This window comes from Microcebus murinus, chromosome 18 (assembly GCF_040939455.1).
Source record: "Microcebus murinus isolate Inina chromosome 18, M.murinus_Inina_mat1.0, whole genome shotgun sequence".
In the NCBI taxonomy this organism is placed as follows: Eukaryota; Metazoa; Chordata; class Mammalia; order Primates; family Cheirogaleidae; genus Microcebus; species Microcebus murinus.
The window spans coordinates 40432492-40444660 of NC_134121.1; the positions used below are offsets into that span (position 1 = coordinate 40432492).

The 12169-nt window shown below is 56.5% G+C and overlaps 2 protein-coding genes and 1 long non-coding RNA gene across 4 annotated transcripts; 2 read left to right on the forward strand and 1 right to left on the reverse strand.

The window, feature by feature from the left end:
* Positions 1-840: 840 nt before the first annotated feature.
* On the forward strand, positions 841-1971 carry SP6 (Sp6 transcription factor). The gene has a single exon (XM_075993950.1). The coding sequence runs from the start codon at positions 841-843 to the stop codon at positions 1969-1971; it is 1131 nt and encodes a 376-aa protein (XP_075850065.1).
* Positions 1972-4421: 2450 nt separating this feature from the next.
* On the reverse strand, positions 4422-8396 carry LOC105872161 (uncharacterized). The gene is made up of 2 exons (XR_001154462.2): positions 8305-8396; positions 4422-4645 (listed from the first exon to the last, which is right to left on the reverse strand). It is a non-coding gene; the product is annotated as an uncharacterized LOC105872161 (long non-coding RNA).
* SCRN2 (secernin 2) lies at positions 7997-11958 on the forward strand. 2 transcript variants are annotated; one of them, XM_012765990.2, is made up of 8 exons: positions 7997-8091; positions 8515-8689; positions 8977-9158; positions 10067-10266; positions 10706-10921; positions 11000-11168; positions 11266-11446; positions 11660-11958. In XM_012765990.2, exons 2-8 carry the CDS (start codon positions 8516-8518, stop codon positions 11816-11818), a joined length of 1281 nt encoding a protein of 426 aa, XP_012621444.1. In that variant the 5' UTR covers positions 7997-8091; position 8515; the 3' UTR covers positions 11819-11958. The 2 variants fall into 2 exon arrangements, with proteins under 2 accessions (XP_012621444.1, XP_012621445.1); XM_012765991.2 differs by having other exon boundaries at positions 11003-11168.
* Positions 11959-12169: the final 211 nt, after the last annotated feature.

Below are 12169 nucleotides of genomic sequence, written 5' to 3' on the forward strand. Positions count from 1 at the left end.
CGAAGGGCATGGGTGGCAGCCAAAGAGTTGGCCAGCACTGTCGTCGGTCAGGACAGGGAAAGGGACTTGACTTTCTCTGGTGGGAGAACCTCCTCCAGAAACTGGCACTGCAGATGCACCCCAGGGAGGTGAAGTCCCTGCCAGAGAGAAAGGGGTGGGGGCCAGGCATGGGAGTAGGTTTGGTGGGGCCGATGCAACCAGGCTAGGCAGGGAGCTGGGGGGACCAGTGCAGAGAGGTTTTCCTCACTGAACATGCCTCCGTGACTGTATGAGAACTTTATCTCTAAAAACTCAAGACCTGCTTTGGGCTTTCCGAAAGACAGGTCACCTCAAGCTTTGGGTTTTGGAAACCAGACCCCCCCTCCCGCCTGTTAAGCTGGGGAAGCTGAGATGGGTCTAGATGCTCCATTTGGGCTGGCAGCAGGTCTGCAGGGGAAAATGCCACTGCTCCTTGTGCTGGCCTGGGCAGCTGGGCTGGAGATGGTTCTAGCACTGTATTGTAGATGTGTCTGACCTACCAGCCTAGGAGCAACCCAACTCCAGGGATGAGGTGGGTCCTATGGGAGGGATCACCCAGAGGAAGTAGACCATCATCATCCTCTGCCCCTTGTTGACAGCCTCACATCATCAACCTTCCTAGCACCCCCAAATGATCTTGTCTTTCTTCCCCACCCACAGGTGCATCCCTCTTTTTCACCTGGGGGCCAGAGAGGAGAAGGGAGGGATGTGGGTTAGGAGGGAAAGTGAGTTGGTTACTTTCCTTACTTCTCTTCTTTGCTTCCTTTAGGTCTCATCTGAGGTGCCCCTGACCGTCCCTGTCCCCCACCCCGGATCCCGGCAATGCTAACCGCTGTCTGTGGCTCTCTGGGCAGCCAGCACACGGACGCGCCTCACGCCTCCCCGCCGCGCCTTGACCTGCAGCCTCTCCAAACATACCAAGGCCATACAAGCCCGGAGGCCGGGGACTACCCCTCCCCGCTGCAGCCTGGAGAGCTGCAGAGCCTCCCGCTGGGCCCGGAGGTGGACTTCTCACAAGGCTATGAGCTGCCAGGGGCCTCCTCGCGGGTAACCTGCGAGGACCTGGAAAGCGACAGTCCCTTGGCCCCGGGACCCTTTTCCAAGCTCCTGCAGCCGGACATGTCACACCATTATGAATCATGGTTCCGGCCAACTCATCCGGGCACAGAGGATGGCTCGTGGTGGGACCTTCATCCGGGCACCAGCTGGATGGACCTCCCCCACACTCAGGGCGCGCTGACCTCACCTGGCCACCCGGGGGCGCTTCAGGCTGGCTTGGGAGGCTATGTCGGAGACCACCAGCTTTGTGCCCCGCCACCCCACCCGCATCCGCACCATCTCCTCCCACCTGCCGGAGGGCAGCATCTCCTGGGGCCGCCCGACGGGGCTAAGGCCTTGGAAGCGGCCGCCCCTGAGTCCCAAGGGCTGGATTCCAGTCTGGACGGCGCTGCGCGGCCCAAAGGCTCCCGGCGGTCAGTTCCCCGCAGCTCAGGCCAGACCGTGTGTCGCTGCCCCAACTGTCTGGAGGCGGAGCGACTGGGGGCTCCGTGTGGGCCCGATGGGGGCAAGAAGAAGCATTTGCACAATTGCCACATTCCAGGCTGCGGGAAAGCCTATGCCAAGACGTCGCACCTGAAGGCACATCTGCGCTGGCACAGCGGCGACCGTCCCTTCGTGTGCAACTGGCTCTTCTGCGGCAAGCGCTTCACGCGCTCTGACGAGCTGCAACGCCACCTCCAGACGCACACGGGCACCAAGAAATTCCCCTGTGCAGTTTGCAGTCGGGTCTTCATGCGCAGCGACCACCTGGCCAAGCACATGAAAACCCACGAGGGCGCCAAAGAGGAGGCTGCTGGGGCAGCCCCGGGCGAGGGCAAGGCCAGCTGCGGGGTGGAGTCCGCGGGGGGCAAAGGCAACCGGGAGGCCGAGGGCAGTGCAGCTCCTTCCAACTGAGCTCTTTGGTGCCGCCTCCCTGCTGATCTCTGGGGCTATAAGAGTCCCCAGATCTGACACCTTCGGGGGGCGACTTAAGTAAGAGGGGAAGGTGGTTATTTATTGATGGGGGGAAGTGGTGCGGGGACAGGGAGAGGGACAGGGAGATGAGGCGCTAGGGGATTTTAGTCTCTGGGACTGGACGCAAAGCATTTGTTGGGGGCGGGAGGAGCTGTGCACGCCCCTCTGCTCTTCCCTTCCTCACTATTTCACTCGTCCCTGGCCTGGGGGGTTAGGGTGAGACACCCCTACCGCAGTTGGAGGGTGGAAGGGACAGGCTAGAGGAGAAGGCGCGTCCTGTATCCCGGGAGCGGAATAGGAGTGGGGCCGGCGGGGCGCTGGGGGTAGATGTCTGGACACGTCCCTAGCGCCTGGGAACCGGAACATAAAAGCGCCTCCGGAGCCTCCCTGCGGCCCGGGTCTCTTTCATCCCCCATAAAGTGCTTCTGCCCCTAGGGTTTCCGGAGGGAGCGCTGAGATGGGGTGGAGGAGGCTGGGGGTCTCCCTTGGCGGGGGTGTCTCTATCTGGCTTGGAAGGTTGTTGCTGTAAAAATAATTCCTTTGATGTGCCTCCTTATTAACCCTTCCAGACCCGGTCTGAAAGAGCCGTGAAGGAAGAGGGAAAGAGGGCTGGAATCCTTGACAGCTCCCAGTCGGGGCTGTGTGGTGGAGGGCAGAGTTAGATGTGGGGGTGGGGGTGAGTGGGGAAGTCTTCTAAAACAAGAGAAAGGGGTTTGGTGGGGGAATGGAAGGAACTAACCCCTTCCCTTTCCAATTCTGATTCAGCCCTTAACTCTTGGTCTTTATAAAAAATACAGTTCAGTGGCCCACAGTCCCGTCTCTACTCTAGGTAGGTTTCCAAGGCAGCCAGCAGCACCCCCCGTAGAGCTGATGTAGTTCCTTACCCTGGGTTCCCATCCTGTGCCTTTCCCTTGGGAGTGCAAGAGGGTTATTTGGGCTATTTGGGGGCAGGTTGGGTGTGGCCCAGCAGAAGGACCTCCAGAGGTTCCCACTCAGAGTGGAGGACTCTGCGCCGGCCTGCTGGCCTCCTGGCCACCTCCTTGGCCATCATGAAGAAGCTGAGTCCCACTCTTGCTTTAGCATGGCCCTTGCCTTTCCCTCGCACGCGCAAGGCTTGCCCCCGTGGTAGAGTGTGCAGAGGAGGCTCCTTCCTCCCCATCTCATCTGGGAAGGAAGCTCCCCCTCCACATGAAGGCGTTCTCCTCCCCCTGGAAGGGGTTCTGCCTTCTGAGGTGACATCCAGGAAGCTGTCCCCATTCCCTTCTCCTTTAGATGCTAGAAATATATTTTGATTATGATCATGGGGTTGGGAGGGAGAGACGGAGGGAGGGGAGAAGCCCAGCAGAGGCTGAGCCAGGCAGGGGAGAAAGAAGCTGATAGATGGAAGGGTCTGGCAGGCCACAGGCTGTGGGAGCTGGGGGGGCTTTCCCCGGCTGGAGGCTGAGGCCTTGATTCCCTCTGACCCCTCCCTCTCCCCTTGCTCCCTTTCTCCACCCAGAGTCCTCTGCGGGATTAGCCGTGTATTGATTTTTAAGTTATAAGCAAAGGGTATTTTATTTAATATTAGGGCACGTATGTGTGCATGTTGTGTGTACCTGTGTGTGTGTGTGTGTATGTTTCTCTACTGAGCCTGGGGTCTCCAGCCAGGGAGACCCCATCTTGTTCACCCTGTCCAAGTTCCTGGGGCCTAGGCCCACAGCATCTCTTCCTCCCTTGGGGATGCTGAAGCCCAGGCCAAGGTCTGGGAGCTACATGGGAAGCTGGGGCTGGGATCTGGGTGGGAATATGTGTTTGTGTAGGAAGGGGCCCTCCTTAAAAGGGACAGGGGTGATTTTCCCTGAGGGACTCATTGGCCCGGGTAGTTTAATGGATAATGTTCTTACTTTCTTCTCCCTCTCTTCCCTACCTCCTGCTAACCCGAGCAGAGGTCGCTTTCCTCGCTGAGAGAGTGGGGGGCAGGAGGAAACTGACAGTGCCTGCAGGTGGAGGGGGCAGAGAGGGAGGACACTCTGGGTGTGGGATGCCTTTCTCCTCCACCCATCGAAACCAGCCACCCCCTCCTTGTGCCACCAAAACAGCCTTTTCCACTGGCCGTTCTAAGGGGAACTCCCAAATGGGTGTTGGTGGTGGGAGGACATGGATGTTCCCCCCTATAGAAGCCCCAAGCGCTAAGGTATGCATTGGGGGCTTTGGATAGGTTTTCTTCTGCTCCCCTGTCTTATAGATCTAGGTTGCCTGGCTGCCTGCCTTTCCAGGCAGCCCCCCTAGAGGAAAATGTAGGAATTTTTTTCTTTAACTGCTGTGAACCCACTTTGGGGGGGAGGAGGAGGAGGAAGAAACAGCCTGTGTTTTTTATGCAAAAATAAAGTCATCAACCACATCATGCCTCATTTGTGTTCCAGCTCCCTTTCTTTTTTGACTCCATGTCCCTCAGCTGTGAGGGCCAGGTCTGGGCTGCAGAGTGGGGTGGACACTTCCTTTGGGTGCTGCACCTCCATGGGCTTGGGTCAGAGCTGGGACCCCGGGTCTGATCCTTTCCGGCGGTAGCTGGTACAGAAGGTGGAGGAACATTCCCTTTAGGTTGATAGCTGGGCTGTCCCTCCCTGGTCTTCACCTGTGGGGATGAGAAGGTTCTAGATCTTTCCTCCCTCCTCCACATTTAAGCCCCTTCTGTCCTCCACCCTGCTAAGAACACTGGTTCCCTCCCTTCCCAGGCATAGCTGGCCTCTTGGCTCCCTCATCCCGCCCCCATGGGGGTGTGCATGTCAGCCGTCCCTTTGGTGAGGGTGACTGGCAGTGATTTCTTCACCCAGGATGATCCTTATCAGGGACAAGGCGATGAAAGGCAGCCGATATCTGATGGGCTCCCGCCCAGCTGGAAAGTATGAGGGAAAGGCCCCTACTACGGTTACACAACCATGGAGTGCAAACATACCCCCGCTGGACCCATGGCGTGCCTGCCCTCAGAGATATGCAGAAATACCCATGTGCACGCATTTTCCCAGGCCTCCCAATGCCTGGCGCGTAGTTGGTGCCTAATTCATGTCAAATGAGTTAAAAGCCTCATGACTCCAGAACTTCAAAGCTAGGACTCTTAACAGAGGATCAGTTTTGGGATCTAAAGGGGCAAGGGTATGTTATTGTGTTCTTTCATTTTCCCATCCTACTTTTTTGCCAAAATTATTATTTTCCCCTAATGGGATTCCTATTTTCCCCAACTCTAACCCTAACCCAATTTCCCGAAACCAAATCTGGTATTCAGGTTGGCCCATCCAATCACTTGTTTGGCAGATTCTGGGGTCACACAGTTTAAGGCCAGTTTGGGATGAGGGCGTGAAATTGATTTAGGGATTATAGAGGAAACCAGGCAGGTTTGGGGGCCAGTTGTTTGTTTCTATCTGCTCCTGATTGAGAAGGCTGGGAGGAGGAGGGACAGGTGTGTTTTCCTGTGACTTCATGCCTGCCCCACTCCTGCAGGTGCCTCTTTTGTCTTCCTGGTTCTGAGGGAGTTAGACCCCAGGAACCTGGAGCATGCCCTCCTCTTCTCCCGCATGGCTGCCCCAGGGACAGGAGGGCAGCTGCCGTCCGGCTGGGCCTGTCTGGGCAGGGCTGGGGCCGCCCCTCCTCCCCTTGCAGCTCCTCCCTCCCGCTGACCTGCATTCTTAGCGGGGGCCTTTGGTGGGGCTCTGACGCTTGCTTCCTCGCTTGCAATGCTGCCTGGCTGGCCTGGCCCCCCTGCAGAGCCCAAGGCCACCTCTGACCCCTCAGATGTGGCGCCTTGGTAGGAGGATCTGGCGGGAAATCAGAACATCTGGGCTGGCTCTCTGGGTGACCTCTCTGAACCATCCCCTCTCCTGGGAAGTGGGAGTCGAGTCCCTCTGGGGTGGGTGAATGACAGAGAAGAAGGCAGCCTGGGAGCTGCAGCCTGGGGCAGCGCAGCCTCTCCGCACCTCTCCTCCTGCCCGTTCCCGCCCCCCAGTGGAAAGCCAGGGAAATGCAGCAGGCAAACCACCTTTCCTGCAGGCCGCTTGCACGCCCATGTTCGCCGGCACACAGCCTTGACGTTTGTTTCTGGAATGACACCCAGTGGCAGCCTTGCAACCCCTCCCCGACATTGCACCAGAAGCAGCCTTCACCTTCCCATCCATCCTGGTGTGCCTGACTACTCGGCGTACTAGCAGTGTAGGTTTGAAAGAATCCTTGAAACCAAAATCCACCAAAAAACTGTTAGAACTAATAAGCACAGGATATGAAGAAAACATACAAAAATCAGTAGCGCTCCTACACACCAACAACAAACGATCTGAAAAATAAACCAAGAAGGCCGAGCGCAGTGGCTCACACCTGTAAGTAATCCTAGCACTCTGGAAGGCCGAGGTGGGTGGATTGCTCAAGGTCAGGAGTTTGAAACCAGCCTGAGCAAGAGCGAGACCCCATCTCTACTATAAATAGAAAGAAATTAATTGGCTAACTAATATATACAGAAAAAATTAGCCGGGTATGGTGGCACATGCCTGTAGTCCCAGCTACTCAGGAGGCTGAGGCAGCAGGATTGCTTGAGCCCAGGAGTTTGAGGTTGCTGTGAGCTAGGCTGACGCCACGGCACTCTAGCCTGGGCAACAAAGCGAGACTCTGTCTCAAAAAAATAAATAAATAAATAAATAAACCAAGAAAACCAACCCCTTTACAACAGCTACTAAAAAAATATTTAGGAATAAATTTAACCAAAGAGGTGCAAGATCTGAACTCTGAAAACGATAAGACATTGATGAAAAAAATTGTAGACACAAATAAATGGAAAGACACTCTGTGTTCATGGATTGAAAGAATTAATATCAGTAGGCCTATGGAGGTGGCCCACACCTGTAATCCTAGCACTATGGGAGGCTGAGGCAGGAGGATCGCTTGAGGTCAGGAGTCTGAGACCAGCCTGAGCAAGAGTGAGACCCATCTCTACTAAAAATAGAAAAAAATTAGCTGGGCAACTAAAAATAGAAAAAAAAAATTAGCCAGGTGTGGTGGTTTGTGCTTCTAGTCCCAGCTACTTGGGAGGCTGAGACAGGAGGATGGCTTGAACCCTGGTTGCAGTTTAAGGTTGCAGTGAGCTAGGCTGACACCATGGCATCCTAGACCCAGCAACAGAGCGAGACTTTGTCTCAAAAAAAAAAAAAATACCGCTAAAATGTCCATACTACCCAAAGCAATCTATAGATTCAGTGCAATCCCCAGAAGTAGATAATCTGCAGCATCTCCCCTCCTTCCATTCCTGGAGAGCTGCACAGAGCAAAAGAGATGGATGCATTTGCTTAAATGCTGGTTATGGAGGGATGCTTTATGGAGGAAAATGAACCGGAAACCAGAACATTAGGGATCAGAGCCCACCTCCACACCACTGCGTGCCCTCTTTGGCCAAGGCTTCTCCTTTGCTGTTTCAGTTTCACTGTATTGTAAAGGCACCAAATATTTGAACTAGAAATTTCTACATTTTCCTTTCAAAGCTATCTTCCTGTCAGTTTGAGCACTGTAAGGCGGAATAGGCTTTTTGGGGTCAGATGGGTTTTGTGCATACGTGCCTTTTTAAAAAAATGCATTACCAGACCACTCTGCTATATACGGGTATCTTATTCCCTGGGGCACGGCTACCCTGGGATCGCGCCTTTATAATTCAAGCCAGGACTCAGGTAGTTGAGGTTCTTTTTTAATCTCCGGTTGCACCAGCAATCTCTGCTCTCTGACAAATCCTCCCTTTTCACGCAGCCTTCTTTCCACTCCCAGTTCCAGCTCCCCGCAGCGACCTCATTGGATGAGCCCGCAGAATAGTCCCAGCCTTTACTAGGCCTGAAAGAGGTGGCGGGGTAGGGCAGAGAGCCCGGTAGGGCTCGCAAGGTCGCTCGGTTCCTACAAGTGGTGCTAGCGCGCGCCCTGGTGGAAAGCGGAGGAACTGCAAGCGCTCTGTTCCGGCTCCGCCCCCTAGGCCAAAGGCCTTCCAGGTCACCTGGGAGCCTCCGCCCAATGGGACTAACCTGACCTGGAGCGGAGGAGGTGGCGCCCGGGACCAAGGTGGGGGTCTTGTGGGTAGAGATCGTGAAGGGCATACAGCACTGGGGACGCGAGAAGGAGTGGACAGAAGAGGGGCGGGTGTCTGGGCATGCACAGGACCGTGGGACTCTTGGAGAGGGGTGGGCTCGCGAGAGAGACGGTCCCTTTGCTGCCCCAAGGGCCAGGATTCCCAGTAGGGGCAGGACCCTCAGAGCGTGCAGTGTCTGCACCCACCTGCTGACTCTTGAGCCTGGATCTTGGGGAGAGCGTGTGCCTCTGTTTGTGCACTGCGTGCATCGCGTGTGCGTGCGGTGCTGAGCGTCCCGGCAGCGTCTTCCCTGCGTGTCTGCTTGCACGTGTTGGGGGAGGGGCTCCCTACGGCTGAGCCGTGGCCAGGATCAGGAGAGGTGGCAAGGGGGTGACATACTCCCCACCTCTCCCCAGGATGGCATCGTGGAGCCCTGAAGCCCCACGTTCCTGCGACTGCTTTGTCTCTGTGCCCACGGCCTCAGCCATCCCAGCTGTGATCTTTGCCAAGAACTCCGACCGACCCCGGGACGAGGTGCAGGAGGTGGTGTTTGTACCAGCAGGCACTCACACCCCTGGGAGCCGGCTGCAGGTGGGTTAGGCCTTGTGGGGTGCTGGGAGAAGTGGCAGATCTAGCCATTCTTCTAAAACCTTCGTCTCCTGCTCTCCACATCTGGGAGGCTGCCAGAGATAGTAGAAAGCTGTGAGCTTCAAGTCTACCAACCTGTACCTTGAGCCAATTACTTGGCCTCTGTCGACCTCAGTTTCCTCATCTGTGAAATAGGAATAAGACCTTCCTCAAAGGGACAAAGTGCCAGCATGTTGTAGGTGCTACCCCCTTTCTGAGTGGCCTCTTCCTTTCTCCTCCCTCACCTCCAGTGCACCTACATTGAGGTGGAACAGGTGCCGAAGACGCATGCTGTGATTCTGAGCCGCCCTTCTTGGCTGTGGGGGGCTGAGATGGGTGCCAACGAGCACGGTGTCTGCATTGGCAACGAAGCCGTGTGGACCAAGGAGCCAGTTGGAGAGGGGGAAGCCCTGCTGGGCATGGACCTACTCAGGTGTGGACTCTGCCCTCCCTCATCTCCCCGACAAAGCAGAAATCTGAGAGCAGAGCCTCTGTGGACATCAGTTTCCTCATCTGTAAAACGGGATGACCTGGGCTCATCCTCCCCTTCCCCAACATGGTCCACAGAGGCCTCCTCCTCTCTGCTCTCACCAGGGAGACTGCCCTGCATCTCCTCTCTCTGGGACCCATCTCTACAGTCTGATAAGGAGCCTCCAAATGTAGCCTCCTTTGGGCCTCTCCTGGCCCAGAAATAGAGCAGCGGTTTAAAAGGCTTTTTCAATAGTTGTAAAATTTTTTTCAATTGAAGTCTCATGTAGGCCAGGTGTGGTGGCTCACACCTGCAATCCTAGCACTCTGGGAGGCCAAGGCAGGAGGATCGCTTGAGGTCAGGAGTTCAAGACCAGCCTGAGCAAGAGCGAGACCCTGTTTCTACCAAAAATAGAAAAAATTAGCCAGTATAGTGGCACTCACCTGTAGTTCCAGCTACTTGGGAGGCTGAGGCAGGAGGATTGCTTGAGCCCAGTTGGAGATTGCAGTGAGCTATGATGACACCACTGTACTCTACCGGGGGTGACAGAGTGAGACTGTCTCAAAAAAAAAAGCTCATGTAGAGTCCTGATTTATAAAACTTACGATAGTGGAGCAGCTCTGCTTAGAGAGAGGTTGAGGACTCAGGGAACTTCCTTCTCTGAGACTGTTTCAGGCTTTTTCATGGGACTTTGAGAACACAGCTTGGAAACCACTGGCACAATTGTGTTTAATACAGTCAATACCAGAGGATTTGCTGTGCGGCTCGAGCCTGTCATTGAACCTCTCTGGGCCCCTTCTGTCCACTGGGGCTTCTAACACCAGCCACTGATAACCCCATCACCCTCTGTACTCTGGCCCTCTCTCTGCCAGGCTGGCTTTAGAACGGAGCAGCTCCTCTCAGGAAGCCTTGCAGGTGATCACAGACTTGCTGGAGCGCTATGGGCAGGGGGGCAGCTGCCGGGAAGACCCCACACCATTCTGCTACCACAACACCTTCCTGTTGGCTGACCGCACTGAGGCGTGGGTCCTGGAGACTGCTGGGAGGCTCTGGGCTGCACAGAGGATCCAGGGTGAGGGGCCCAGGCTGGGGTCTACCCCCGGGGGGATGTTCCCTCTTTGCCAGCTTTGGCAGGTGGGAGAAAGAGTGGAGGTAGAGAAGGGCCCAATCCTCTCGGACATCCAGGAGGACAGGAAATTTAGGAATTCTCTTTCCCCTTCAGTTGAATAAGTCCTCCTTGTGCTTCAGCCTGCCACTTCCTCTGGGAAGCCTTCCTGGACTTCTCCTTGTGGTTAAGTTTCCCCCTTATGTACAAACAGGTTTTTCATAGCCCTCATCATGGTTGCAAAGTTACATTTATCTCTGTGATTATTCTATCCGCCTCCCCATCCCACTAGGCTCCACAAGGGTAGGTGGTTCCCTTCACCAGCGTGTTCTCAGCTCCTAGCCCAGTGCCTGGCACAGCATAGGTGCTTAATGATAAATGAACTACTCCCACATCTCCTCCACAGAGGGGGCCCGCAACATCTCCAACCAGCTGAGCATTGGCACGGACATCTCGGCTGAACACCCGGAACTTCGGACCCACGCCCAGGCCCAGGGCTGGTGGGGCGGTCAGGGCACCTTTGACTTTGCTCAGGTCTTCTCCCTGGCCCAGCAGCCTGTGCGCATGGAGGCTGCGAAGGCCCGCTTCCGGGCTGGGCGGGAGCTGCTGCGGCAACAGCCAGGTCAGTGAGCGGTGCCGGCCACTCTCCCCTCCTGCAGAGTCCCTTTCTGCCCGGGGGCCCTCACCCTCCCGTCTTCAGCAGGAGGCATCACAGCGGAGGTGATGATGGGCATCCTCAGGGACAAGGAGAGTGGCATCTGTATGGACTCTGGAGGCTTCCGCACCACCGCCAGCATGGTGTCCATCCTGCCCCAGGATCCCACACAGCCCTGTGTGCACTTCCTCACTGCCACACCTGACCCATCCAGGTGGGAGGGAGGAGGGAGAGGAAGGCTGGGGAGGGGGTACCACAGGGGCGATGAGAGGATGTGATACACCTCAGCCATTCCCTCCGTGTCCCTCTAGGTCAGTGTTCAAACCTTTCATCTTCGGGGTTGGGGCAGCCCAGGCCCCCCAGGTGCTGTCCCCCACTTTTGGAGCACAGGACCCTGTTCGGACCCTGCCCCGATTCCAGACTCAGGTGGATCGCCGGCATGCCCTCTACCGTGGACACCAGGCGGCCCTGGGGCTGATGGAGAGTGATCAGGTAACCCCAGACAATGGGACTCTGGAAATGAGGGGACCTGGGAGTGGAGGAGAGACTCCAGAGCTGGGAGAAGGTCCCTCCCTTCAAAGCTAGTGCCCAGGACAGTGTCGGGTGGTCCCTCCTTTCTCCTGCTCCTGCGAGGTGGCATACAGGCCTCACTTCATCCTGAGGGATGCCTGTCCTGGGCAGACTCATCCCAGCTCTTCCCTGCAGGACCGGGGGCAGCAGCTCCGGCAGAAGCAGCGGGATCTGGAGCGGGAAGGCCTGGAGGCCGTGCGGGGGCTGCTGGCTGGCGAGTGGGCCCCACCCCGCCAGGAGCTGGGCGGCCTCTTCCAGACCTTCGTGGAGAGGGAGCGCCAGGCGTACACCTAAGCACCGCAGCTCCTCCAGGACCCCGGGAGCACCTGCCCTGAGCCGGGGTGGCAGGGCCGGAGCATCCCTTCACGCCCCTCAGCCGTGTTTTCTGAGTGGCCAGCTCAACCTTTGCCTTAATAAATGCATTTTATGTCCTCGTTCAGTGAACTTGATCCCAGATCCAGTGGGGGTGGGAGAGCCAAGTGAGGGCAAAAGGCGGCCCAGGCTGGCTGTGGGGCCTGTGGTTGTCCCACTGGGCAGCAAATTCTCATGACTTAGCTGATGGGGACTAGGTGGGAGGACGGGGAGGGGCTTCCCTAACAGTGTGGGTGCGCGCACGGGTGTGTGTATATGTGTGTGTGTGTGTGT